General features: G+C 54.9%; 1 protein-coding gene across 2 annotated transcripts in view; it reads right to left on the reverse strand.

Annotated features, from left to right (window-relative positions):
* Window positions 1–27802, reverse strand: part of Lrp1 (LDL receptor related protein 1) — an 80558-nt gene that overhangs the window by 12443 nt on the left and 40313 nt on the right. For both annotated transcript variants that reach the window (NM_001130490.1, XM_008765393.3), the window contains 44 exons: window positions 26198–26380; window positions 25663–25863; window positions 24527–24772; window positions 24150–24347; window positions 23013–23217; window positions 22722–22886; window positions 22051–22295; window positions 21758–21889; window positions 21078–21305; window positions 20729–20903; window positions 20547–20641; window positions 20228–20377; window positions 19919–20059; window positions 19420–19554; window positions 17836–17967; window positions 17449–17583; window positions 17148–17277; window positions 16912–17038; window positions 15950–16101; window positions 15714–15838; window positions 15052–15429; window positions 13216–13405; window positions 10010–10214; window positions 9543–9735; window positions 8603–8728; window positions 8357–8485; window positions 8044–8163; window positions 7179–7292; window positions 6664–6813; window positions 6462–6584; window positions 6130–6246; window positions 5839–5967; window positions 5435–5557; window positions 5211–5351; window positions 4849–5039; window positions 4120–4303; window positions 3879–3964; window positions 3600–3719; window positions 2951–3138; window positions 2624–2829; window positions 1959–2147; window positions 1397–1545; window positions 874–967; window positions 56–172 (listed from right to left, as the gene is read on the reverse strand). In NM_001130490.1, coding sequence (NP_001123962.1) covers window positions 56–172; window positions 874–967; window positions 1397–1545; window positions 1959–2147; window positions 2624–2829; window positions 2951–3138; window positions 3600–3719; window positions 3879–3964; window positions 4120–4303; window positions 4849–5039; window positions 5211–5351; window positions 5435–5557; window positions 5839–5967; window positions 6130–6246; window positions 6462–6584; window positions 6664–6813; window positions 7179–7292; window positions 8044–8163; window positions 8357–8485; window positions 8603–8728; window positions 9543–9735; window positions 10010–10214; window positions 13216–13405; window positions 15052–15429; window positions 15714–15838; window positions 15950–16101; window positions 16912–17038; window positions 17148–17277; window positions 17449–17583; window positions 17836–17967; window positions 19420–19554; window positions 19919–20059; window positions 20228–20377; window positions 20547–20641; window positions 20729–20903; window positions 21078–21305; window positions 21758–21889; window positions 22051–22295; window positions 22722–22886; window positions 23013–23217; window positions 24150–24347; window positions 24527–24772; window positions 25663–25863; window positions 26198–26380 — 7062 coding nt within the window. The remainder of the gene's footprint in view (window positions 1–55; window positions 173–873; window positions 968–1396; window positions 1546–1958; window positions 2148–2623; window positions 2830–2950; window positions 3139–3599; window positions 3720–3878; window positions 3965–4119; window positions 4304–4848; window positions 5040–5210; window positions 5352–5434; window positions 5558–5838; window positions 5968–6129; window positions 6247–6461; window positions 6585–6663; window positions 6814–7178; window positions 7293–8043; window positions 8164–8356; window positions 8486–8602; window positions 8729–9542; window positions 9736–10009; window positions 10215–13215; window positions 13406–15051; window positions 15430–15713; window positions 15839–15949; window positions 16102–16911; window positions 17039–17147; window positions 17278–17448; window positions 17584–17835; window positions 17968–19419; window positions 19555–19918; window positions 20060–20227; window positions 20378–20546; window positions 20642–20728; window positions 20904–21077; window positions 21306–21757; window positions 21890–22050; window positions 22296–22721; window positions 22887–23012; window positions 23218–24149; window positions 24348–24526; window positions 24773–25662; window positions 25864–26197; window positions 26381–27802) is intronic.

Consider the following 27802-nt stretch of genomic DNA (forward strand, 5'->3'; position numbering starts at 1 on the left):
CTTGGAGCCCTCAAGTGCTGGGGAAGGAATGGCTGGTATCTAGGCAGCTCCTTACCACAGTTGGCCTCGTCACTATTGTCTTGGCAGTCATTGTCCCCATCACAGATGAAGGCAGGGTTGGTGCAGATGCCGGTGGAGCACTGGAACTGGCCTGGGCGGCACTTGAACTCGGCTGCCGGGAAGGGAGGCTCAGTGTCAAGAGTAGGAGATGGGTCAGGGAGATGGCACAGAGGGCATTGCCACCTAAGCCTAATCACCCAATGATCGTCAGAACCCAGTGAGGAAAGAGAAAGCTGACTTCTGAGAGTTGTCTTCTGACTGTCACACATTTCACCACATCATGCACATGTCTGCACTGGCAAACGTACCCTGCACACATGCAGGCACACACACATACACAGAGACAGAGACAGAGACAGAGACAGAGACAGATACACACATAGACATACAGGCACACACAGACACATGCACATATACATGCAGGCACACACACACACACACACACAGAGAGAGAGAGAGAGAGAGAGAGAGAGAGAGAGAGAGAGAGAGATACACACATAGACATGCAGGCACACAAACATACACAGACACACACACACACACACATACAGAGAGAGAGAGAGAGAGAAAGAGATACACACATAGACATGCAGGCACACAAACATACACAGACACACACACACACAGAGACACAGATTCACACATAGGCACACATAGACATTCAGGCACACACAGACACATGCACATATACATGCAGGTGTACACACACACACACACACACACACACACACACAGACACACACAAAGAAAGAGCAGGAGCAAGTGGGCTCCCTTGGTGAGGTCTCCATCCCTGGTGGCCGCAAGGACACTCACGACAGTCTGGAGGCTCGTCTGAGTGGTCCCCACAATCGTCCTCAGTGTCACACTTCCACCAGAAGGGGATGCACTTGTCATTCTTGCATACAAACTGGAAGGCAAGTGGGCAAGAGGGGTTGGAGAGGGTATGGGGAACTTGGAAGTTTTTCTTTCACGGGGCAAAAAATGTTTCAGAGAAATAGTGGGTGGTGTTAGAGTTTGTGGGGTGACAGAGCTGGACAGAAAGTTGAGCTATAATGAATCTAGGAAAGCCAGATGAGGGGGTGTCTGTATGGGGAGAGCACGGGAAAGCAAGAACTCATGGCCCTGGTGAGGTCAGCATTAGAGGTGCTTGAAAGGTGATGGCATACAAGGACTGCCGTGAGAATACAAAAGGCAGGCAGGAAGTGTGCCAGTGTCAACACGTACATGCCAGAGGTGCAGGCATTAGTGGGTGCGGGCATTAGTGGGTGCTGGAAGCAGGAATTCGGGGTCAGAGGACTGGGGTGCTGCAGTGTGGGGATCTTGAGAGGAACTTCACCTGGCTTGCTGTGCAGTTAGACACACAGGTACGGCCGTCACCACCCAGATAGAAGTTGGTGGGGCAGGCGCATTTGTGACCACCCCCAGGAGACAGCAGGCACAGGTTGCTGCAGCCACCGTTGTTGACTTTGCAGGGGTGATTGGGCACTGCCAGAAGAAAGAGGTTGAAGGATCATGGCTGCCCACTGGCTTCTCTGACTGTGAGGGTAGGTCCTGCTGGGAATGGTTTCTGGCCTTCTACAGGATGTCTGGCTGCACAGAGGCAGGGTAGATCTCTATCCTACCCTGAATCTGTCTGCTTTCAGGACTTCCTCTGACGTTCTTTGCCCACACTCACTAATCTCTGGGCTCTCTGACTACTTCAGGGCCTGGTTTCCAGAGACCCCCATGTTGAACTCAGGGCTGACTGAAGCCTCTGTACATCCTGGACCTGGTAGGGATGCTCAGTGCCCGGGAGGGGAGGAGCAGAAACTCCCACTGAGGCTATAGGTTTTGACCCTCCTGAGAGGAGGCCGCTCATGCTTGGACGGCTCTTCCTGCACCTCCCTGCCGTGTCTTACCATCTGGCTGGCGCAGGGCGTGGAAGACATGTAGGTCCATGGGCCGGTGCAGGGTGCTGATGAGGAGGGTTTTGTTGGCACCCGTGGTCTTATGGGCCCGGTTGATGGACTTTGTTTCCCAGTCGGTCCAGTAGACGTAATCCTCAAATAGGGTCAGTGCAAAGATGTGTGGGATGTCTTGGCTCAGCACTGTGGGAGGGGAAGCAGGGGAGACAGAGCAGAAGTTGGCGCCAAGTACAGACTGGGTTCCATGCCTACCTGACCTCCTTGAATCCCATCGTAGCCCTGAGATGGGAATGAATCCCAGGCCCAGAGGTTTCTATGGCTTCCTAAGGTTGAACATGACAGCTTGTCCAACAGCCACACTGCTGCTCTGGCATAGGACATAGCTCCTCCTGGGAAGGGTAACTCATGGGTGGGGGCTCTTCAGGTAGCCCTCCTGTGCCCACCCCCTCAGACCATTATCCCGACCTGCACAGGGGATAGCTCTCTTCCCTCCTAGGAACTGGATTGTAGCCTGGTGTCTGAGCCAGTCTCAGGGGAGCACCAGGGTATTGAAGCCCCAAGACCCCTGGTTTGTGGTGTCTGTACACTATGCCTTCTTGGCCCCTCCACAGACCCATTAGACCCCCCCAGGCTTCGGGCAGCCTCACTAGCATACGGACCAACATGGCGGTTGGATCCATCCAGGCTGGCAAACTCGATGTAGTCCTCACGGGCATCAGCCCAGTAGATGCGCTCCGTGACGTAGTCCACAGTCAGGCCATTGGGCCATGTGATCTTAGTGTCCACAATGATACTGCGGCCAGACCCATCCATGCCAATCCGACCGATCAGTGAGTGGTCACCCCAGTCTGTCCAGTAGAGGTACCTGGCAGGTGGGGAGCAGTGAACCCTAAGAGTCTAGAGACTGTCCCACCAGGAGCCTGCAGGTTGAGCAGGCTCTGGTGTTTCCCAGGGTTCCCCCCAATCTTTCCTTCTTGTCTGCTTACCCGTTCTGTACATCCACCACAAGAGCTCTGGGCTCACGGAGGCCAGAGCTGACCAGCACTGTCCGATAGGCCCCGTTGAGCTTGGACACCTCAATAGTGTCTCTGCCCTTGTCACACCAGTACAGGTTGCCACCCACCCAGTCCACAGCCAGCCCATCGGGGTTACTAAGGCCTGTCCGGTGCAGAACCTGTAGGGAACACAGAGGAGGAGGGCTACTGGGATCCTGGTCTCTGACACATGGCTTCTCTCTCTCCTGTCACATACAGCACAGCTCCCACTGTTAGCTTTGCTAGGGAGATGATGGATCTAAAACGTCCTGTTCCAGGCCCGACAGTAAGTGTTTATCACCAGGAGCTCCAAGCGGGGGGTCTCTCAGGTCACTGACACACACCCAGTGCACACAGAACTCAGAATGTAGCAGGGGGAGGTGGGAAGAACCTCCTATGCTTGCACACTTTCAGAGTTTAGAGGAGTTAGAGAGGCTGAGACGAGCAGAACGTTTCGTGGCACAGCAAGGAGGGTGAATTGGTATTGATTGTGGTGTGGGAGAAGGGGAGACAAGATCTGACTGTGGGAAGGTGTGTGATGCTCAGCCCTGAGGCCCCTGGTGCACACGTCGACCAACATGAGGCAGCCCTCTGTTTTCACCTGCACGTTGCTACCATTGAGGTGCATCCTTCGGATCATGCTGCCCTGGGTCGTCACGTCTGTCCAGTAGATCATCTGCCCCCGGTAGTCAAAGTCCAAGGCAACTGCATTGTTCAGGCCCTGGGTTTGGGATGGGAACAGGGAAGTCAGCTGCCGGCAGGCACATGTGGATCTGGGGAAGGATGGCTGGAGGGCGAGGGAGTAGGAGACAACCATGGGCTCCCCGGCAGGAAGAACTCAGGCAGTCAATGGGCGCAAGGAAAGCTTGATTTTTGGCACCTGCTTAAGCAGTGTGTAGTTGGAGCCGTCCAAGTTGAGCTTGCGCAGGTAGTACCGGTTCGCAAAGATGAGAAACGGCTCCTCATCTGTAGGGGGAGGGTCCCAGCTCAGCTCCTGGCTTAGGTATGCTGGGGCAGCTCTGGTCCCCCTGGGTATCTCTAGCTACACTGTATCAAGCCCTCTCCCTACCTGCCTCCCGTTGCCAAAGCCATGCATCTCACCCTCCAAGTGCCTGTCTCACCGGTCACAGCTTTGCAGCTGTGGGGGTCACCACCGCGGGGTGCATAGCCCTCCACACACAGACACTTGTAACTGCCATGGGTGTTGATGCAGAGCTGGCTGCAGGGGAAGGTGGTGCTGCACTCGTCCACATCAGCACAGGTTCTGCCATCATCCTTTAGCCGGAAGCCAGGGCGACAGCGGCACTGTGGGGATAAGGGATGTGCAGCTGAGGACACAGCTGGAGTCTGCCCTTACCCTCTCTGGAAACCGGTGACTAGAGCCCCTCTGGAGGGCCTGGGGAGGCACGCAGACTGCAATCTGTACACCCTGTCCCTGGAGCTTCCTCATGTGGCTGTCATTCTGCTTTGGTGGCATCCCTCTCATGTCCCTCACTTCCCAGTCCCTTGTTGTAGCTTAGCACTGGTTAAGGCTTTTTATCACCTATATTCACTTCCTTGGGGATTTAAATAGCCTCTCTGGGGTGATAACTCTTCCTCCAGGCCGGGGCCTTTAGCTTGAACTCCAGAGCAACATATCTGCTTGACAACCCACTCCCTTCTCTCCCAGGCTTTATCTAACCTGTGAACACATCCCTCTGGCTCTATGGAGACTCTAACTGAAGAGATTTCTGTCTGCCCTGCTACGCCCTTGGAGCCTAGTACACTGCCTGGCAGAGTGGATTCTCAATAAGTACTTGATGGAGGAATGAGGGGGAGGAGCAAAGGGGTCTGGCCCGATCCACGTGTACCTTAAAGCCTATCTTGAGGTCCTCGCAGTCCTGACTGCAGCCACTGAGCTTGCGGCTGAGACACTCGTTGACGTGGCACCCGCGTTCGTCTGAACCATCCCCGCAGTCGTCCTGGCCATTGCAGAGCAACGCCTCAGCCACGCAGCGCCCGCTGCTGCACAGGAACTGTGATGAGGCATTGCATTTGTGCTCTGTGGAGGGTGGCGGAACCGGTCAGTGGGGTCACAGGAGAGGAGGAAGAGGAGAAAGAGGAGGAAGGGCACCACCTAGAGGCCGACGTGGAGGGTGGCGGGAACAGGTCAGTGGCGGGGGGGGGGGGTCACAGGAGAGGAGGGAGGACAGGGTGCCACCTAGAGGCCGACCTGGGCTTGTGCAGTGTGGGTTCTTGGGAGCCTCATCACTGTGGTCATGACAGTCATTCTCCCCATCACACTCCCACTGGCGGGAGCTCAGACAACGCCCATTGGCGCAGCGGAATTCGTTGGGGCCGCAGGTTGGGTATTCTGTGGTGGGGAGAGGAGATGGATGATGAGGCTGGACTCCCAGCATGGCTAGGCAGGGCTATTCCTCCAGTCATAGCACTCACCACACTCAGGGGATTCATCAGAGCCATCGGCACAGTCGCGGTCATGGTCACACACAAAATGCTTGGGAATACACAGGCGGTTCTGGCACATGAACTCACGGTCGTCACAGGTGCTGTTGTACACTGGGGATGGAGGTAGAGAGTCCCTCCTCAGGCCTGCCCTGCTCCAGCCCTGACCTACTAGCTATTGATGGTCGCCCCACCCCCATCCTGAGGTTCCTGGACCTGCGTGGGGGCATCGGACAGAATGGGAGGAGTCTGGATCCAGGAGCTGAGGCTATGGCTCTACACTCACAGACCGACTGAAGTCCTTCCTACCCTTGACCTCATTCATTTGCCGGCATTGGCAGAGCAGGGCTGTGATGTTGGCTGCCCACCCACTCCTCACGGCCTCTCCCACTCACGGCAGCCAGCTGAGATGCTCTCATCCGCGCCATCAGCACAGTCCTTGTCACCGTCACAGAGCCAGCGCTCGGGGACACACACGTGGGTGCCAGGACAGGAGAAGGAGGAGGGGCCGCAAGTCTTGCCTTCTGTGGGCGGGGCAGAGAGACACACAGAGACTCAGGAGGGGACAGGGCAGAGTGGGCAGCCGTGACAACATGGCCTACTGGTATGCGGACTCTTCCTTAGGGGGTAGGACAAATGTCTCTCCCTGTGACACCTCCCTGAACCTGCTTCAGGCCACTCCTTACCACAGTGAGCTGCCTCATCGGAGCCGTCCCCGCAGTCATCGCTGCCGTCACACAGCCACTGCTTGGAGATACACCGGTGGTTCTGGCACTCAAACTGGGCCTCCGAGCAGAACTTGTCTGGAATAGAGAGGAGACATAATGAGAAGGCAAGGAAAGACAGAGCAGGTGCCTGTGGCATCCCTCCGTGACCCTATTCTGGAGTCTGAGAGGGTGAGGCACAGTGGAAACCCAGGCGTTTCCCATACGGACTGTGGGGTGAGAGCTAGGGAGGGTCTTCACACTTGGTGGGTGGGAAGGGGTAGAATGGGGAGGATGGCTGCTCGGGCACTCACTGCAGTGGGTCTCATCCTCGCCGTTCTCACAATCGTCCTCTTTGTCACACGTCCAGCTCATGGGGATGCAGCGCCCGCTGGGGCAGGCAAAGTAATTGAGTGGGCACCGTGGGCGCTTCACACCTGGGGGTAGAAGGGAGCTGTGAAGATGCTGCCAGTCCCCTGGGCCTCCCGTCCACCCAGCAAGCTTCCACTGGCCAACCTGGGCAGTCACGCTCGTCACTGTAGTCTCCACAGTCGTTGGCACCATCGCACACCCAGCTGGGTGCATAGCAGAGGGATGTCCGCTCGCAAGGCTGGAAGAGGACACCTTTCACGCCCAGGCGGAAATAACTGCTGCAGTCGGTGGCGCCTGGTAGAGGGAGGGTGGGTGGGTAAGGGGTCGCACCCAGTTCCCTCTAAGAGCAGCTGCTGGCCCTGTGGTACCCCTATAGTTTCAGATTTGGTGATTGCTGTCCACTGGCTCACTACCTCCATGGAGGGAGATAAAGCAAGGCTAGACAGAATAGAGGCTACTATTTGGGGCCAAGCAGGCTGAGAGGAAATAAGGCAGAACAGCCTGAGGTGGGAGGGACAGGGGAAAGCAGGTATGGGCAGGCTGTCAATCACAGGCCAGCTGTCAGTCACAGGTCAGCTGTCAGTCACGGATAGGCTGTTAATCATGGGCCAGCTGTTAGTCATGGGCAGGCTGTCAGTCATGGGCAGGCTGTCACTCACTGCAATTCATCTCATCCGAGGCATCCTCACAATCCACAAACTGGTTGCAGCGACTGGAGTTCCCGATGCAGGACCCATCCCGGCAGCGGAATTCACCCACGCCGCAGGCGGTCTCTAGAACAGAGCCCACCAGTACTATCAGGCCAGCATCCCTCTGCAGAGCCACAAAGGCCCAGGACAGAGCTCTAGCCTGTCCTCAGAGTACCTGGTGACAAATGTTCAGCCAGAGTGAGGACAAGGTAGAGACTTAAACTAAAGCAGGGATGAGGCAGGAGGCTAAGGTGAGGGTAGGGGTGAGGTGGGAGGCAGGGGTGGGGCAGGAGGCTGAGGTAGGAGGCTGAGGTGAGGGCAAGGGTGAGGCAGGAGGCTGAGGTGAGGGCAGGGGTGAGATGGGAGGCTGAGATGAGGGCAGGGGTGAGGTGGGAGACTGAGGTGAGGGCAGGGGTGAGATGGGAGGCTGAGGTGAGGGCAGGGGTGAGGTGGGAGGCTGAGGTGAAGCAGGAGGCTAAGGTGAGGGTAGGGGTGAGGTGGGAGGCAGGGGTGGGGCAGGAGGCTGAGGTAGGAGGCTGAGGTGAGGGCAAGGGTGAGGCAGGAGGCTGAGGTGAGGGCAGGGGTGAGATGGGAGGCTGAGGGGAGGGCAGGGGTGAGATGGGAGGCTGAGGTGAGGGCAGGGGTGAGGTGGGAGGCTGAGGTGAAGCAGGAGGCTAAGGTGAGGGCAGGAGGCTGAGGTGAGGGCAGGGGTGGGGCAGGAGGCTGAGGTGAGGGCAGGGGTGGGGCAGGAGGCTGAGGTGAGGGCAGGGGTGAGGCAGGAGGCTGAGGTGAGGGCAGGGGTGAGGTGGGAGGCTGGGGTATAGCAACTACTCACTGTTGCAAGGAATCTCATCGGAGCCATCGCCACAGTCGTCCACCCCATTGCACCACAGCATGTTAGATACACAGCGGCCGTTGTTGCACTGGCGGAAAGTCTTCTTGCAGCGGCGTGAGTCTGTGAAGGGAGGATGCGGGTGGTCACAGCTGGCACAGGAAGGGGCTGCCCCTACCCCATGACTGTTGAGTCCCCTCCATGGACTCTGCTCTTCTTGAGTGCAGGCTATGAGCTGGGTCACATGGCCCAGGGGACTCAGGAGGAGGTCCTAAGCTGTCATCTAGGAGGAGCAGGAGCTGAAAGGGGCTCTTACTGCAGTAGGAGGGCTTCTCATCAGACTTGTCCTTGCAGTGGGAGACACCATCACAGGTGAGGCTGAAGCTGATACACTCTCCATTGGCGCACTCGAACTCATCTTGTGCCCGACAAGAGGAGTTCATAGCTGGGGGCGGGGAGAGGGGGGGAGAGGGTTTCCATGAGTTGTGCCTGGGCTGAAGTCTGGAAGAAGGGTCTCTTGTACTGACACCCCAAAGCAGCCCCGTTCAACTCCCTTCCTCACCCCGGCAGGTGAAATCCTCCTGGAGGATCCGGCCCCCTCGACAGGAACAGTTGACATGGCCTTGGTGGGTGAGCAGACACAGATCCTGACAGCCGCCATTGTTGATACGGCAGGGGGAAAGTTCACCTGAGCAGAGATGGGGGTTGGGGGGAGACTGCGAGCTTAAGAGCAGAAGCTCTTCCCCAATCTTTGCACCCCCAAGATGCCCACCTAACGTTCCAGTGCTCTGCGAGACCCCAGCAGCAGATTCACAGCAGTGGGGAGGGTGGGGAGGACTTGGCAGGTGGGGAGGACTTGGCATGGGGGTGCTGAGGCTGTGAGACATTCGGGCACTGAGAGTTTTGAGATGGATTTTGTGGGAGATTCTAAGTTAAAAAGTTTTGACAGATACATGTACTGGTGGCCAGGAGTGTATACAAGGAGCAGGCAGAAGGCACTTGGGAAAGCCTTGGATCTGTTAGTGAAACACACACACACACACACACACACACACACAAACGAAAGAGAGGGCCAGGTGTAGGTATGTATGTCTTTGTACAGGCTTGGGGAGGGGAGGATGGGCTACATCTGGTATGTGGGTCTGAGGTGAGGTTTAGGGTATGGGTGGCCCTGGGCAGATGGAATTATTAGGCTGAGTGATAGGATAGCCTAGAACCATGAGCAATATGAGTGTGTGTGTGTGTGTGCGTGTGTGTGCGCGTGTGTGTGTGCGTGTGTGTGCGCGTGTGTGTGCGCGTGTGTGTGTGTGTGTGCGCGCGCGTGCGCGCGCGCGCGCGCAGACACAGAGCAGAGACAAGACTGTCATATGTGTGTGTGCGCGCGTGTGTGTGTGCAGGCACAGAGAGCAGGAGAGACAAGACTGTCATATGTGTGTGTGTGCGCGTGTGTGTGTGCAGGCACAGAGAGCAGGAGAGCAAGGCGGGTAGCAGGCTCCACTCACAGCTGTTGGTGTCATTGGCCACAGCGATGATGCCCATGGGCTGCTGGGGGATGTCTACTCGCAGCAGCTTCATGTCACTGCCCACATACTTGTTGGCCCGCTGCACAGCCCGCCGCACCCAGTCAGTCCAGAAAATGTGCTCTCCGTACACTGCCAACCCAAAGGGGTGGACGGGCTCTGACTTCAGGATCACCTGTTGAGACAGGAGCATCCGTGTCTCCATGTTGTTCAAGCCTCTCATCAGTCCTAAGACCACAGTGAGGGCAGGCAAGGAGCACATGGGAAGCCACAGAACATCTGGGAAGGATTTGGGTGCATCTTGCCTTCTCCCTTGTCTGTGTGGTGTCAGAAACACTCAGGGCAAAGGCATTCACAGTTAAGGACTCTCACCACATCCTGGGTCTCCCTGTCTGGTGCTCTGTCCTGACTTGGTTTCCCCCATGTCCCCACCCACCCCACACACTCACATAGCGATGGGAGCCATCATATTCACAGCGCTCGATCTTGTCCAATGTGGCGTCCGAGAAGTAAAGCTTCTCGGCCCGGTGGTCGATGGCCAACCCATTGGGTGTGCGGATGTCCTTCTCGATGAGGGTCAGGACGTTGGCTCCAGATAGGGCTGCCCGCATGATGCTTGGGTGAAGCTCATTCCAATTGGTCCAGAACATCAGGCTGGTGGGAAACAGGCAAAGGGATCAGGAACCTAAGGGTCAGCTTTGGAGGACACAGGCCAACCTTGGAGTCAACTAGAACCCAGGATGAGCATCACAACATGAGAGCCACGAAAGCCAATGTAACCTTGGTGCCTGAGAATAGCCCAGCCAGGACGCTTCATCACTGTACTACGTGGCCAGGTCTGACTCACTGTGTGCCCGCAGGCATGCACTGCAGTATGGGAAAGGACCATCTGCATTTGCGGAGACTGGAGGCTGTGTGGCCAAGCGAGTCAGCTCCCAGCTCCCAGCTCCCAGTCTTGGCTCCATCACTTTCCAGCAAGGAAATAAAAAGTAGTAGGCTGCCTACTTTAGGCAACTTGCCTGACCAATCTACCTTCGTTTTCCCTTACGTGGTCGGGGATAATGTTGCTGCAGAAGGTGGTAAAAATTAAGTAGTGTGTATTCATCTCAATGAGAGTTTCCCATGAATTTATTGCTAACTGCTTTCTCTGTACTGAAGTTGGCTCTTCACCAAAGTACCCAAGCAACCCATAAGTATTAACTATTTCCTTGGGCATACATGGATTGTACCCTCAAAAATAGTTTTCTCAGGCTGGAGAGATGGCTCAGAGGTTAAGAGCACTGGCTGCTCTTCCAAAGGTCCTGAGTTCAATTCCCAGCAACAACTCATGGCTATCTATAATGAGGTCTGGTGCCCTCTTCTGGCCTGCAGGCATATATGCAGGAAGAACGCTGTATCCATAATACATCAATCTTTAAAAAAATTTCTTTTTCTCCACAACATAAGGACTTGTGTATTTAAGGCCTAGCCATGCCCTGCTGTTTGTGGGGTGGTGGTAAAGGCCTGGGTGTGTGTATAGGGGGGCGGGGTGTCAAGCACAGCACAGCGACAGCGAGGTCACCCTCAGACAGTTTGATTCATTCACTTGACCTGGGGTGGTGAACCCTTTGCACACCTTCCAGATGCACTGAAGAAAACAGAAACAGTTTCAGAATAGACCAGGTCACCCGTGCCTCAGCCCCTCCCTTCTCTGACCTAACTGATGAACTTGTAACTTGTCTGTTTATGCTTTTGTCTTCTCCCTCCAGGATCTCCAGCCTGGGCTGGCCTTGGTGTTTCTTTACCTTCTGGTCCTCCTGCCTCCACCTTCCAAGTGTTGGGATTACAGACCACGCTACTGTACAGGTGCCCGGCAAACAGTCTGCCAGCTAACCTACATTCCAGTCCTCTTCCAGCTCAACCACAGCACAACTCTTGCTGGTCTCTTAGAGGTCCATTCCTCAGGGACAAGACTGTTTCATTGTTTGTGAGACCGAGCTCTGACTGTCTTGGAACTGGCTCTGTAGACCAGCCAAGCCTCGAACTCAGACATCTGCCTGCTCTGCCTCCCAAATGCATCACCACACCCAGCCAGGGAGAGGACTCTTTATGGATAGAGGTGGCAACCCATTCAGGCTGTCCTGGGGCAGCAGTTGTAGCATGGTTTCTTTCTCTCTCCCTCCCACCATTCCTCAGATAGGGCCTGATGTATCCCAGGCTACCCTTCAACTACTTAGGCAGTTTAATAAGGAGCTTAATGACTTCAACTCCCACTGTTCCTATGTCCATCTCCCCAGTGCTGAGATTACAGGTGTGGACCGCCGTGCTGGGTCTGAGCGTTGTTTCTTGACTTGTGCAGTCTGGCTTTACAGTGACTCCCACACTCTCAGGGCCAGCCCAGACCACATTCACAGTGGAGCGCCAAACGAGCTCACATGGGAGGCACCGTTGGTTAAGAGTTTGGCAAAGCTGCTTTGCAGGATGGTGTGGTTGGGGGAGGGGAGGCTTCCCTGGGGTAGGGAGGTCAGCAGCTAGAAACACAGTGAATTTTCCACCTGTTCCAAGGCCACTAATGCACCAATGGGGATCAGGAGGAGTATGGCTGTCTGAACCTCTATCCTGACACACTGGCTCCTTCCAAATCCCCCAAGACAACCTCACACCTCTCCTCCGGTCCCCTCCAGTCACCCCTCAGCCTGTACTGAGCTGCCTCCCCAAGGACATGCTCCCAGACTTTCACAGGGCAGGTCTAGCAGACACAAAATCCTCCACCCTCAGCATTTCAGCAAACTCCATTCTCCGTGTACTTGGGTTTTTCAGAAGCCACTGGCTCTGGGCTCTAGACAGAGCGCTTTCCTGGTCTCAGCCAGGAGGAACTTGGTTGAAAATGAGGATGCCTCTTTTAGAATGGCAGAAAAAAAAATAGCATGACAGCCTTTCCCTGGAGGCTCTAGGCCTAGGACAGGCCCTGGGACCAGCCCAGACAGGTGAGGTCACCGAGGCTGTGGAGTTGCTTCTGGGTTTGTTTGTTCCTTCATTTCTTAGTAAAGCTGTTTGAAAACATCTGATTCCAGCTGAACTGGGGAGGGCAGGCTGCTCAGACATGAGCCTGGACTGCTATGGAGAGGGTGTGGTTCACTAGTAACCTGCACGTCGAAATGAAGACAATCAGGTTCGGCAGGAGACAGGTGAACCAGCCTCCCTGCCTGCTCAGGCCAGTGCGGTGGACAGTCCCGTTGCTGTTCTGGTCTGAGCTCTTCTTGCTTTTCCCACTTTGGGGCCTTGGGCCCGCAACTGCCTTTGCACTGCCCCTTGATCACTGTCCTTTCATGTCATAAGACTTCTGCTCAGCAAGGGATTTGAACAGGCCTAGCCCAGAGTATCCATGTACTCAGGGTCAGTGAACTTTCATTGAAGCCTTGAGTCCCAGAGTCCCATGGACTTACTCTGTGTGGTGAATGCCAGTCACAAAGCCAGAAGCATCTCCCATGGCCCTCAACCTTCCCTTCGGTTCTGACACTTGCATTAAGTAGAGCTTAGAGAGGTGATACACCTCACTGAGGCCATATAGCAAGAAATGGTGGGGACTCCTTTCCTTTTCCCTCTCCCGTATGGGGCAGCTTCTGTTGTCCCCACTGCCATGGCTCCCACCCCGTTCGTGGGCCCAGCAGCTCACTTCTGGCACTCGTCCAGCACAAATGCCCTTGGGTGATCATCTCCAGACATGGTGATGACCGTCTCCCTCTCAAAGGCCCCTGGGCGAGTCTGGTCCACGGTATGGCGGGTGATGGTGGATGTCGTGTAGCTTGTCCAGTACAGTGTGTCCCAGCCTCTGTGATAGGCCAGGCCTTCCACAGAGCCCACATCTGTGAAGAGAAGGAAACAGCTGTGGGTTGAGAGGGGCCAATGAACAGAAGCAGGAGTGCAGCCTGGTAGGTGCTAAGGGGATGGACTGGCTCCTGGCTCCACTGAGAATTGTGGGAGCTGGGAGTTCCTCAGAGGGTTCTTTGGTCTGACTTGCCAGCGCCCCAGCTCCTCTCACAGCACCATGTCATAGCACCTCTGCTGTGACCCCTGGCACCTTCCTTACCCCCTCCCCCAACCCCGGCCTATGTATGGCCATGCTCTTCAGCAGTGGAGTTCTGTTTAGTCATGTGTGGGGAGATTCTGGTTAACTGAACTCCACTGGGGCCAGACTGGGGAGCTTCCTGCTTGCAGGACTTGAGCTGGAGTGTTTTATAAAGCAGACATAAGGTCGGACTAAAGAGCACAGGTGGAAAAGGAGCATGTGGCTCCCTGGTGCGTGTCTCTGTGGCTGCCACAAAGCTGAGTACACTGTAGGACAGACAGCTTGAAGGGAGGGGCTGGCTCCCAGTCTCTCCTGATGGAGTGGGGATTAAGAGTATCCGGTTTAGCTCCTGGGGACAGACCCAGGGTCCTGTACATGCTAAACACGTACTCCATCAGCCCTTGGATGCTCCATTTTTAGACACAGACAGGACATTGTGGAGAAAATGTGCCAGGAGCCAGAAGGACAGAACAGGTCTGTTCTTTTCTATGCTGTACCTAGTCAGTACCTGGCTGGTCTGCATGGCCCTGCTGGGTGAAGAGAGCAACAAAGGAGGTCTGGGAATGGACCTTGGGTAGCACAGTGCTAGCCTAGCATGCACAAAGCTCTGGGTTCAAGTCCTACCACCACATAAAAAAGGGGTATGATGGTGGTGCACACATATAACCCTGGATGACCCCAGCCTCATACAGGGCAAGGTGCAGGCAGGAGGATCAGAAAGTCAAATCAAGGTTTGTGTGGCTACAAAGAAAGTTTTTTTTTTTTTTTTAAATGGGGAGGGGAAGGGAGTAAAGAAGAAGAAAGGGAAAACTGGAAGCGAAGGGGTATAAGGCAGCACTGAGACTATCTCTTTTTTTTGGTGACAGCTCTGTGGCTTCCGCTGCTCTGGCAGGGCCACTGGCTACCAGGCTCAGCATTCATGCGCACGCCTCTGAGACCCTGACTCCTGAGGTCAGGGTAAGAAGCTCGTTGGAGTTCTGGACTCCACATGGGGAGAGCTGCACCTGGGCCAGTGTCTGCTGCCCGTGGAGTGTATCACGGAGCAGAATGAAACCAGTGCGAAAGAAGCGGGGCCTCCTTCCTGCTCGCCATAAAGAAAAATGTGCAGGTTACTGCAACGGCAGTGGGTCCGGCCAGCGTCATAGGACAGTGGTTCTCAACCTTCCTGGTGCCGCGATCCTCTAATACAGTTACTTTCTCATGTTGTGGTGACCCTAGCCGTAAAACTTTTTCTGTTGCTACTTCGTAGCTGTAATTTTGCTGCTGCTGTTGTGAGCTGTAATGTAAACATCTGGCACTCAGGATATCTGATATGGGACCCACAGGTTGAGAATGCTGCCTTGGGACCACCCCAGTACGTGGGTTTGTCCATGCTGACCGAACCCCACACCCCCTCCCCACCACCACCACCCCACTTCTTGGAAGGACTTGGGCTTGGCTCACTTTCCACGATGGTGGTCCTCCCCGAGCCATCGTCATTGATCTGCTGGATATTCCCAAAGTGGATGTCACTGAAGAAGATGCGGTTAGGGGTCCCTGGGGAGGTGCCTGCCCGGTAGTCAAAAGCTAGGGCGATGACATTTTTCATGTGCTCAGGGTCTTCGAAAGGCTGCACCGGTGCGTTGAGGTTACGCTCATCTGACAGGTGGATGCTCTTGAGGATGGTACGCTCTGAATAGAGCAGGTAGCCAGCATACTCTCGGCACGAAGCCCCATCTTCTGCCAGCATTCCATGGGCACAGGCACAGGCTCGCTGTCCACCACCCCGATATAAGCATAGTTGCTGGCACCCACCGTTGGCTACTGCGCACACGTTGGTACCTGGGGGCAGAGAGCACTGGAAGGTAGTGTGGCTCAGTGTATAGCATAGAGAAAGGCTCTTTGGTGTCTCTGTCCTCGAATCAGTTGGAAACTTCTGCTGGGTCCTGCATGGCCACAGTATCCAATATCTAGCTCTATCCTGCTGCCCAGCCCTACCTCCCTGCCTCCACCTCTTGTGAGTCACTAGACAGTGCACTGCAGGCTCTCATTGCCCACTTGGTCCCTCTTCCTCCAAGGCTGTGCTGTCCTTCACCTTGCTGCCCTCGCCCAGAGCCCAGCCTTACCCTTCTGCCTGTCCCTGTTGAAGACCTTGATGTCTTTAAGCTGCACGCCAATGCCCGTTCTCAGAGGCACGGAGTCTGTGGCATTGTCTTTGCATCCACGCTTGATGGAGCCGTTGGCGTGAGTTCTGGAGAAGGGAAAGTCGTGAGTTGGGTGCCACCAAAAAGCCAGGAAGGAGAAATCCAAGGGAGAAGCAGGATCCAGCCCTGGATATATAGATACCCAGGGAGATCTATACCTGTCACTCCAGTAGATGAAATCCTCAAACACAGACACAGAGAACATGTCCATGTTGTTACTGGACAGGACCACCTCACGGTTCTCACCCGTCTCCAGATCGATACGTTCGATCTTGTCCATCCGGGCATCACACCAGTAGAGCTTGCCGCCCTGAGAGCAAAAGTACCCAGCTCGCCTTGGGGCTCTAACTCCTGCATCCCAGGCAGTGGGGATCTGGTCCATGTGTAACCACACTTACTGTGTGGACCCTCACTCCATACCTTTTAATTAATTAATTATTGCCATCATTCGCAGCATTGGAGACCAAACCCAGGACTAAGCATGTTAGGCAAACACCAAGTCAGCCCCTTATCCATCTATCTATGTATCTATCACCTATCAATCTATCTATCTATCTATCTATCTATCTATCTATCTATCATCTATCAATCTATTATCTATCATCTACCTATGTATCTATCATCTATTGTCATCTATTTATCTATCACTTATCTATTTACCATCTACCTATATATCTATCTCATCTATGTAACTATGTATCATCTATCATGTATCTATCAAGTATCTATCATCTATCATCTATATATCTATGTATCTATCACCTATATATCTATTATCTATTGATCTATCTTCTACCTATCTATGTATCTGTCTTAAGTTTTTGAGAGATCTTACTGGAGAGTCCAAGATGGCCTCAAACTTGAAGTGATCCTCCTGTCTCAGCCTCTTCATTGTTAGGCATATGCTACCACACCCAGCTTTCTCATACTGTGCTTCTGCATGACCACCCTCCATGTTCTAGGGCAGGCTGATTACTCTTCTAGGTGATGGATGGGTTAGGGGACGGCACCACCCTCCCTGGTCCACGTCTGACCCTGATTGGTTAACCACAGGGAAACTGACAGGGGAAGGCACAGAGCCTGAGTCATCTCCTCCATCAGCTCCAGGATGTGTCCATACCTGATAGTCTACTGAGATGCCATTGGGCCAGCTGATGCTGACATTAACCAGCACCACTCTCTCTGTGCCGTCAAGGCGAGACCGCTCAATCCGTGGGTAGTGACCCCACTCAGTCCAGAACAAGTACCTGTGGGTAGGGATGGAAGTGAGGGTGAGACCCCATCCCATGCAGAAGCTGGGCCTTGTCCGAATATATTGTGGTCAAGAGATCCAAGCCAGCCTGCCTAGCTCCTTACCCCTTCTCTGGGTGGACAGTGATGGCCCGAGGCTTGTCTAGACCCTGGGAAATGACCACATAACGGAAAGATCCATTGAGTCGGGCAACCTCGATGACATCAAAGCCCTGGTCTGTCCAGTAGATGTTGCCTGAGGAGGGAGTCGGTGGGGTTCAGGGGGATTGGTGGGAGCCTTGTACTTGACCCCTTCCATCCAAGTTTTCCCTGTAGCTCCCACTGGCTCCTGCCCATACCTTCACAGACCTCATGTCCCCATAGCCTGTGCCCTTCCCCTCAAGTCTATTTTCCTTCTACCATGCACCTGCGATCCAGTCCACCGCGATGCCCTCCACACGGCCAATGCCATTGGTCACCACATCCTCTCGCCATGTCTGGTCACGCTTGGCCCTGCTGATGGTGCTTAGACCCATGTCCACCCAATAAATAGTGTCATTTTCTGGAAGCAGAGGGGCAGACATGAGAATGCCCCTCAAAGCAGAGGCAAGGCAAGGGGGTCAAACCACTCGGAGGGTCAGGATAGCACTGAGTAGGGGCTGGAGGTGCTGGGTGCTTTCTTGGTAGTGGGGAGGCAGCAGGAAGGAGTGAGGCAGCGACTATGGTTGGTACAGACAGACCTTCTAGGACTTTAAGGTGCCATCCCCATAAGCTACTGGGGCATGTTGATCAATCCCCCAGGCCAATAGCTCACCAGCATGGAAGTCGATTCCAACAGCCAGTGACGTTCCCGACACTGGGACCAGGGCATCCGACTTGTCATTGGGATCCAGTGGGATCCCCCGAATTCCCTCATGGACAGAATACAGGAGAAAAGAACCCACACCTGTAACACAAGGACACTTCAGACATGAGCCTTGCTGACAAAGCTAGGTTCCTGTCACCCTCAAACTGCTTTTCTAGGCTTCTCCTTTAACAGTTTCTTCTACCCATCTCCTGGACCCCTAACGGCTCACACCGTGTTTGAGGCCTGGAGCTTGGACAGGAGATGGTACCTGACTGGATAGGGCCTCTGAGAGCCCCAGCTCCAGGGGAACTACCGGCAGAACCATTATTCACCACTAGAGGGCAGAAAGAGACTTTATTTCTTTCTCAGCACCCGACCCTCTTAATTCAACCCTGTGTCTTCCTTCCAAGATCCTCAGGGGAGGTCGCTGCAGACAACCAGAGTGGCAAGACTCCAAAATCTAGATTCCCAGTTTGGCACTTGGTCTGACCTTAAGGTTTTCATTGCCCTGCCTCTGCTCTGTTCCAAATGCTTTCCCAACACAAAGTTCCCTGCATCTTGCTTGCCCGGGGCCAGTCTTGTTCCCAGTTTTTCTGTTTCTGAGAGGGCATCGCTACCTCTGCATCCCAGAATCCTCCCTGATTCCCATCCCTTTGATAAAATGTGTGATACAATGTTTCCATGTTGCTTGGTTCTGTGTTCCTTTCTGTAACACCCACCCACATCAAAGCAGGAGGTTTCTGTCAGAGCTCTTTGGGGTAAAGTTCTGTCCAAGGGCAAGCTTGTAAACCAGCAAGTTCTCATGAAGTGTCTCTGAGTCTCATCCCTTCCCTGCAAGCCGGCTGAGTAGCCCAGCCTAGAGCATGCCTTCTCAAGCGCACACTCCTAATAGTCTCCTAACTGGTCTAACTGCCTTGGTTTCTCCCTCCCCCATTCTGTAAGCTTTCTACCCCCAGGTTAATCTCCAAACACCACTTTCCAGGCACTCCTGGCTGAGAACCCACAGGACCCCACCCTAGCTCACAGCCTTATCATAGTCTTCCCACACTGCCCTTGACAGGGCTCAGGGGCCCTGGAACTTGACTGCTTAGCTACATTTCTTGCCTCTTATATAACATGAGCGTCTGTCCCCACTGTGCACATACATAGCTGGGATTTAAGTCAGGGCTCAGGTCATGTTAAGCACACTCTATTGAACCACCAACTTCTTTCTTCAATGTACCAAGTATCACATTCTATGTACTCTATAAACCCATGGCACAGCATGGGGCACGCCTCTTCTGCCAAGCTGGCCTGCCTCTGTCAGTGGGTGACTACCTCACCAAAACCTACTGCAGATACTGGACAGTCAGCAGCACATTGTGATCCAGCTTCTTACTATGCTGGCCCCATTTTCTGGCTCGACCTTTTGTCCACAGTACCCAGAAGGGGGACTGGATAACCATCTAACCCAGAAGCCTCCTGGTAACATGATGTCTTTCTCAAACGCACGATGTAGCAATAGGGTAGAAGGGGTCAAGGTTAGGCAGAGAGGAAATGCCGGGAACTGACCCTCACAGGCCTGCTGTCCGCTCCGGAGGCTGTAACCAGCTGTACACATACAGGAGCGAGTTGTCTCTGATGTTGGCAGGCAGAGCTGGGAGCAGTCTCCATTGTTGACACTGCAGGGGTTGGTGCCCTCATGCTCTGGGGGAGGGCAGTGGACAGAAAAGGGTGAGATGGCCTTTGTGGGGATAGGCTTGGGCTGCTCAGAGAGGACAGTCACTGGATTCACCTTGGACCTGTCAGGGTCCCACCCAACCCAACTCTCAGGACTTATGTCTTCTTAGAAGCCTGGACCTTCTGGCCAGACTGAGTCTACATTTCACACGAGTGGGTATAAGGTGAAAGGAAAAGCCCTGTGGGTGAGGAGTGGAGCTCAGCCTCCCTCTGGCCCGTCACCCCACTATTCTGGAGGCCGCTCATGGGCATGGTTCTGCAGCCTCTCTGCTCCCCCACCCTTTGCTGCTGCAGACCCGCTGTACACCACATCCCTGCACCCACTGCATACCTAGCTGGATGCTCTCATCATACACCTTCATGTGCATAACCAACGTGGTGCTGTTCCGCAGCACCACCGACCCGGAGCCGTCGGCCTTGTTGCATGTGCCCATCTTCTCTGACACCTGATCTGCCCACCACAGCTTGTCCCCTGGGGGCAACAGGAGGGAATAAGACCCTTGGGAAGGTCCCCTGCTCAGCCCTCTTGCAGAAGCCATCAGGCTCCTGGGGTGGAAAGTGGCCCACATGACATGCCTCCCCCCATTCGGCTGTGCCTAGCCTGCTTTACTTCCGTCCTTCTTCCCACCCAAGCCCTCACCCATGATGGCCAGGGCAGTGGCCTTGCCCAGCTGGCTACGCATGGTGTCGATGACCTCCAGCTCACTCCCATCCAGATTGCAACGGTTGATCGTGTGGTTCCCAGAGCTGATCCAGTAGAGTTTGCTCTCAGGGAAGTCAATGGCTAAGCCTAGAAGAGGAATGGGTGTCAGAGCCACGGAGCCATGGTTGTGAGAGTGGGCACCAAGCTGGGAGCTGGAAGAGCCTAGATGGGGGACAAGCATAGGAGACACCAGGAGCAGCTCCTAACTGGGGAGCTAGAGGCCTGGCCTGCAGGAACAAGCAGGGCAAGTGCATACCCACAGGGCCCTTCTGGCCACTGAAGAGCAGAGTCCGGTTGCTCCCATCCATGTTGACCATGCTGATATTGTCCCCGTCCGTCCAGTAGAGCTTGCTGGGAAAAGAACCAAGAAGAGGGTAAGGGTCCTCCTCTTCCCTCCTCACACGGGTGTGCCCCAGCCCCGAGCTACAGTAGACTGACCCACGAAGCGGGTGGACAACCAGGCCGTGGGGCTGCTCCAGGCCCTGCACCACCGCATTCTTGAAGGAGCCATCTAGCCGGGCCACGTTAATCTGCTTCTTGTTGGTGTCATAACTGGTCCAGAACAGATTTCGGGACACCCAGTCCACAGCCAGCCCATGGGCATTTGGCAAGTCTGGGGGCACAAATAAGGAACGGCGGTTGGTATTTACAGGTATAGGCTGAGGAGAGTGTGGTACCTAGGGAACGAGGGTCAAGAAACAGGCTAGGGATAAGGTTTGGAGAAAGAGCATCAGGACCACTGGGGGCATAATTGGCGTAGGCCTTGGGGTGAGGACAGGGCCAGAACCTGCAGAGACAACGGTCTCCACGCCTGTGCCGTTGATGAATGCCCGTTTGATGGCTTGGGTTCGCACGTCAGACCAGTAAACTCGCTGCTCTCGGGCATCATAGTCCAGCACTGTGACATTGTCAATGTCGGGCACCGTGAAGGAGATGATGTAATTGTAGTACGGGGCGTCCAGGTCCACACCCCGGATCTCCATCTGACGTGCGTACAGCAGGAACTTCTTAAACTCTGTGGGATGCAAGCAGGTCACTGAATGCAGTCCCTTGCCTCCAGATTTCCTGCCTACCTAGGTTAGGTCCCTCCCGAGTCCCCACTGTGTGCTGTTGGCCTTCTGCTAAGACAGTGGCCCTTGACCTTCCTAATGCTGTGACCCTTTCTCATGTTGTGACGCCCAACCATAAAATCATTGCCATCGCCACTTCATAACTGTACTTTTGCTACTGTTATGAATAGTAACATGACATGCAGGATATCTGACATGTGACCCCCGGGAAAAGGTCATTTGACCCCCAAAGGGGTCGAGACCCACAGGTTGGGAACCTCTACAAAGGGACAGTGTCAGGTCCCGGCTTCCTTCCTTCGCTGATTTTCAGAGCCCCTCCTTTGCTTAGCAGCAGGGACCTCAGACCTCCACTTCTGCCTCAGTTTACCCTTAGCTGTTAGGGGAGGCGGCTTCCTACCGTAGCAGGTGGTGTTGTCATTGTGGAGTTTCATGAGATGGGGACAAGCACAGGAGACCGTCCGGTTGTAGTTGATGAGGCACAGGTGGGAACAGGGACCCCGGCCCCCATTGGCCTCACATGGGTTTGGAGCTGGTCCGGGGAGAAGAAGCGAGAGCATCCTGTGACGTGTTGATCCTTCCCTGTCCCTTCCCACCTGGCTCTCACCCCAACTCTCATCCGCCCACCCCCACCCCTGTTATCCCAGCGCCCTCCCTGTCCAGGGGCTGGTGGTTCCTCTTCAGTTCCCTTACCCATGGGCTGCCGAGAAGGGTGATACACCTGCAGGTCGAAGGGCTGGGTGTTGGTCCTCTGTACCACAGTGACATTGTGGCCGGTCCACTTGTTGGCCTTAGCCAGTGTGTTTGTTCGCCAGTCAGTCCAGTACACCTCCCCACCATACAGTGTCACGGCAAACGGGTGAGACAGGAACTCATGCCCCCGGAGCACCTCCATGTGGCCGGAGCCGTCATAACGGGCTGAGTAGATAGCATCTGACCTGAGAGTAACAGAGAGAAGTGGGGGTCTCAGCAAGGGACCCTGGTGTACACCTTCCCTCTTCCCAAGCCCTGCCCCGGGGCTAAAGAGAGACGCAGGCTGCACGAGGTGGGGGTGGGGGTAATCCAATGGGTTGGGATCCTAGCCTTATGTTCCCCAAGGGAATCTTCCACATGTCCTTCCCAGGGTTACAGTTGGCATTCAGAGTTCTAGTGTGAGTTAGGAAAAGGCACCTTCTCTTTGTTCTGAGCAGGCAGAGCCCTCAGCAGAGGACACAGGGTGTGAGAAAAGTGGAGGGCAGATGGATGACTGTAGGTTACAACCCTGCTCCTTCTTGGCGCTCCTCCCCACCCTCACCCCCATCCTCCTCTTGGCTTCATCTTTGTTTACGCTGGTCCCACCCCTCCCCTGCCGAGATGCCCCTGACCTGGCATCGATCCAGAGGATGCGCTTCTCCAGGTAGTCCACGGTGAGCCCGTTGGGCCAACCCCCAGAGCCTGTCTCTCGGTGGATGGTTCGGCGCCCGGCCCCACTCATGGATGCTGCTTCAATTCGGGGCAGACTGGCATCCCAATCTGTCCAAAACAGAATCCTAGGGAGGCAGGGAGGGGGGACAAAATTGGGGCGGCAGCACCACAGATGACTGTCGGGGAGTCAACAGTACTGAGAAGACAGGTGTCCCTTGCCAGGCTGAACACAGGACAGGCAGAGTCCTCACCCATCCCGAGGGTCCAGAGCAATTGCCCTTGGGTGCTCAATGTCGCCCGCCAGCAGAGTGGTTCGGAGGGTTCCATCCAGCTTGGCCACCTCGATCTGGTCCAGGTTGCTTTCCACCCAGTAGATGTTGCCTGCTATCCAGTCTACAGCCAGGCCCTCTGGGGTGGCCAAGCCATACTGAATCACCACCTCAAAGCTGGTCAGTGCTAGGAAGAGAAGGTTGAAGGTGGTCAGAGACTCCTGGTGAAGACTTGGTGGAGGCGTGGGTCTTAGGATCCCTCAATTATCAGAATTCACCCTGACACTTCTGCCCAGACTGCTGAAGGGCCTGGCTCCCACTCTCCTCTCCCTTTCCCACTAGGATATGTAGGTGGGGAAGGAGGCTCTTGGAGGAGGGATGAGGGCAGCCACTTTATGTATGCACTGTTCTGAGGGGGTCACCTGAGACACAAGGTCAGGGAGAATGGAAGCCTCTGGGAACATGTTTGAACACACTTATAAGGGCGATGGAACATGCTAGAATTTACCCATAGAATATACACTCTATGCTAATATGTCCCTGTGTCCTATTATTTTCGAAACTGTCATGTGACGAATGACTCAGCTTTTACTCAGCTATTCTCCTGAAGGTGGACATTTGAGATGTTTCCAACTTTCCTCTATAATAAACAGTACAAACTCCTCTATTAAAACATGCCCTCTTCTTGCCTCTGTTCAGGGACCAGCTCTGACACACGATTTAAAACTGTCTTGTTCACTGCTGTGTCCGGTGCTCAGCGTGTAACAGATGATCAATACCGAGCCTGTGATGGCTCGGGCTATCCTGAGACAGAGGTATTCCATTTCTATGTGGCATTTTCCTTCTAAGCCTGAAATTCCAAGACTAGGGAGCCAGGCCTTCGGGCCGTTCAAAGAAAGGGTGATCATTTTGTTAATTATCAGGCTAGCAGCGATGTTGACGATAATTATGGGGCATCAGGCTCTGAGACCCACAGCAAAATCTAACCCAATTAACAGGGGGCGGGGGATGGGCAGCCGAAGCCTCAGCTCCGGGGCCACCTGAATCTGGGCCTGTGACCCTGAGTGTCCAAGTGCCATCTGCATGCAATCCTGGCACCACTCCCAGGCCCAGAGTCACCTCCGTTGTCCAGCAGCTTCCCACGGTAGATCTTGTCCTCTACCACATCGGTCCAGTAGAGGGCACTCTGGCTGAGGTGAAAGTCCAGGGCAATGGTGTTGCGCAGGCCGGGCACTAGGACGCTGTAGTCCCCCTTGTGAAGGTCAATGCGTCTGATCTCATGGCGGTTGGAGAAGATGATGAACGGTTTGAAGGGATCTGGGGGGAGGCATGTGATCAGGTCAGCGAAGGGCTTACAGCCGCAGTGCCACCCTGTCCTGGGATAGACAGCGTTTCTGCTAGCCCTGGCCTTCAGGGCTACTTAAGGGCCTGGCCCAGTGTAGCTTAGGCACATGACCAGGCCTGCTTGGCTGTACCCAGACTGTACCCAGGCTTACCCAGGCTGCGGCAGCTCTCCCCGTCTGGTTCCAAGACCCAGCCCTCATAGCAGGAGCACTTCACACTGAACTTGTTCTGGTCGCACTTCTGGCTGCATTTGAGGTGCTTGGCACAGTAGCTCTGGATCTGGCAGGTGTGGTTGTCAGGTCCCAGCTCCATGCCCAGAGGGCAAGAGCACACAATGCCTTCACCAGGGGCCACCGAGCAGTTGTGACTACAGCCACCATTATTCAGAGAACACTGGTCTAGGGGGACAGGCAGGGGAATAGGGTCCAGGGTCAAGATCTGGGAGGAGGCAGGATATGGCCCTGTCTGGCCTTCAAGTTTTTTTGTATCCCGTTCCGAGCCCCGGAGCCCTAACCACAGATGGCAGAGCATCTGCCACACTTTCCAGGCTCTCCCAGGATCAGGATTGGGACCCCAGAGCCTGACATCAGGACCATCGTCCTTTCTCCTTACTCCGTCTGCTCTCAATGTGCCCTCATGTCCATGCTTGAGACCTGGGCATTCTGCCTCCTTTTTGGGAGGACCCTTAGGTCAGGGCCCTTTCTTTGATCCCTTCCGCCTCAGGTGTAACATGGGGCAGGGTGCAGTGGGAATGCCCTGACCTTTCTAACACACCCCATGGCAGCAGTGTCTGGGCTGGTTTCAGATGGCCTTATCCTTTACTCCTCTCTTTCCCAGAAGTCAGATGTCTTGTTTGCTCTGGGACGGTGCAGTTGCCCAGATCTCCCTGACCTTCCTCACTCCTTCTGCATGTTTTGCCCATTTCTGGGGACCCAGTTAAATTCCCCTCCTCCAGAAGTCAGCTCCAATCATGCTACAACCCTGTGCCTGGCCTCCCTATTCAGCGGTCTGACTGAGGGTCTGTTCAGGTCAGGAGTCCTAAGCCTCCTGCCACGCCTTCAGAGCGGGATGGCCCTGGACTGATTCCAGGGGGCTCTGTGCTTCCTCTTCCTCAGAGCAAATGCTACAGGGGTTGTGGAATGTCTCATACAGGGCCAAGGCAAGCCCTCAGTCAAGGTTGGAGACACGGTCCTGCCTCCTCCTGCCCTGGACCGTTTCCTACAGCGCTACCCTTGACAAGATGCCCCTCCACACTGCTGGTCAACCGCAGGCCCTGCTGGGACCTTACCACAGAGCTCGCCCTCGTCGGAGCCATCTCCACAGTCATCCTTGCCATCACACAGCTTATCAGGGGACAGGCAGACGGAGGTGTTGTTGGCACAGGGATGTGACGGTGGCCTGCAGGCCAGGGCCTCACAGTTCTCCTCGTCTGAGTTATCTTCACAGTCACTGTCACCATCACACACCCATGCTTTGCTGATGCACCGAGCTGAGGGATGAGATGGGAAGAGAATGAGGAACCAGGCCTGGAGAGTGGAACTCACTGTGCCCTGCCTGGACCCAGCGGGCCTGTCTGTGAAAGTCTTCATGGAAGTGCTTTGGAGCCCACTATGAACCTTGAGACCTTTCCTATCAGATCCACACAGCTAACTAAGAAGGCAGAAACCCACAGAAGGCGCTGGTGCTCAATTCTGGCCAGGGTTTGGGGTCCCAGGGTCCTCCATACAGACTCTGGCTCTCTCTGGTTCTCCCCTCCACGAGACACCAAGTCACTGTTGTGTTCTCAAGATGCCCTCCTCCTACCCATGTGGCCCCCTCTTCACCTGAGTCCTTGCAGCCAAACTTGACATTCGGATCACAGACGTGGGTCACCCCCTCACAGCCCTTCTCATCACTAGAGTCCATGCAGTCAGTGTCCCCATCACAGCGCCACCGCAGGGGGATGCACAGGCCATCTAGCCGGCACTGGAACTCATCTGAGTGGCAGCCACCAGGAGGTCTTGTGGCTGGAGGACACAGGGGTGGGGGGGTGCATCAGGAGGGAGAGGCACTCTGGACAGATCTTTCCCACCACCCGTGCTTAGCCTGGATGCTGAGTGAGGATTCCCGGTGTGTCCTGTGAGCCGATAGCCAGAAAGCACTAAGTCATTGAGAGACTCAGATCTTCAAGGACCCCGGTGACTATCTTGTCTAATGCCCCATCTCTCTAAGATCTTGATGTTGACTGGCTATATATTCCATCAGGACACAAGTCAAATGCATCAACCTAACGTGTCTCCCTCACTTACTGCACACTCACTGGGTGCCATCGATGTTCTAGCACTGTCCTGATGCTGTAGACACAAAGACCAAGTCCTTCCTCCTACATAGCTTAGGGTCTAGTGGAGGAAGATGGACCTAGGCTATGACTGCAGGCAATGACACACGTTTAAGCGGGCCAGCCCGACTTTGGACAAGACGGCCTCTGCAGGCCTCTGAGCAGAAATCGCCTCAGCGTGGGTGTGAATTGAGAGTGAGCCACTAAGATACCTGCAATTGCACACCCAACAGAGCAACATCCCTTGGGAAGCCTTGGAGATGGGCCCCTCGGAGGCAGAGTTGGGAGGGAAGAGGTGGGAGGCAGAGCATGGATTAGAGGTGGATAAAGGGCCCAGAGGTCTGGACACCTTTTCCTTGTGTGCAGAGCGCTTCTGTATCTACAACAGTGTCGTGGCCCAAGACTGCTGGTCCATCAGGACCTTCCTGTATCCCACCTGATCCCCTAAGGCCAACGGCATAGTGGAAATGTTCCCCCCATGTGCGAGCATGGATGGTCAGTAACTGGGGTGGCATGGAGTGCCCACTCCTCCATCCTGTTTGTCATGAAAGGGCACACTCTTCTCACGTCTTGGCTCTTAGCAGCTGCCTGTGACCTGACTTCCCTTCCCTGAGAGGCCTGAAGTTCAACGTAAGGTAATTTCCTTCCGGAGCTGTCTTCCAAAAGTACCACCAACTTCACACCATCTTCCAAAGCTCCCCCAGTACCTCCCAGGTCAAGCCTCTGCCTGACTGTCATGCTATTAGAAGAGGCTGCTTCCAGAATAGGCCATTCTCTTGTCCCTACATGAGGCATCTCCCATCTGACCAGCCACCCTCTACCCCCATAGGAAGCCTCATACTCTCCTATACAAACTGCTGTAATCATCAGTCAGGCCCATCTCCTCCTCAAGGGTCCTGGGCCATGCCAGCTCAGAACCACAGGCTAACTATCACTGCCAATCACTGCCAACACCAGGTCCCACCCCTCCCGTCCCCACTTACAGCCTGCAGGAGGAAACCCATATGCGGAAGAAGCCAGGTCTACCTGGCTTGTTGGGCAAGGCTTACACTGCTTCACACCTAGACTCCCCAGTCCTCTCAGAGATGATCCTGAACACTGAGCTTCCTGT

Source organism: Rattus norvegicus, chromosome 7 (assembly GCF_036323735.1).
Source record: "Rattus norvegicus strain BN/NHsdMcwi chromosome 7, GRCr8, whole genome shotgun sequence".
In the NCBI taxonomy this organism is placed as follows: Eukaryota; Metazoa; Chordata; class Mammalia; order Rodentia; family Muridae; genus Rattus; species Rattus norvegicus.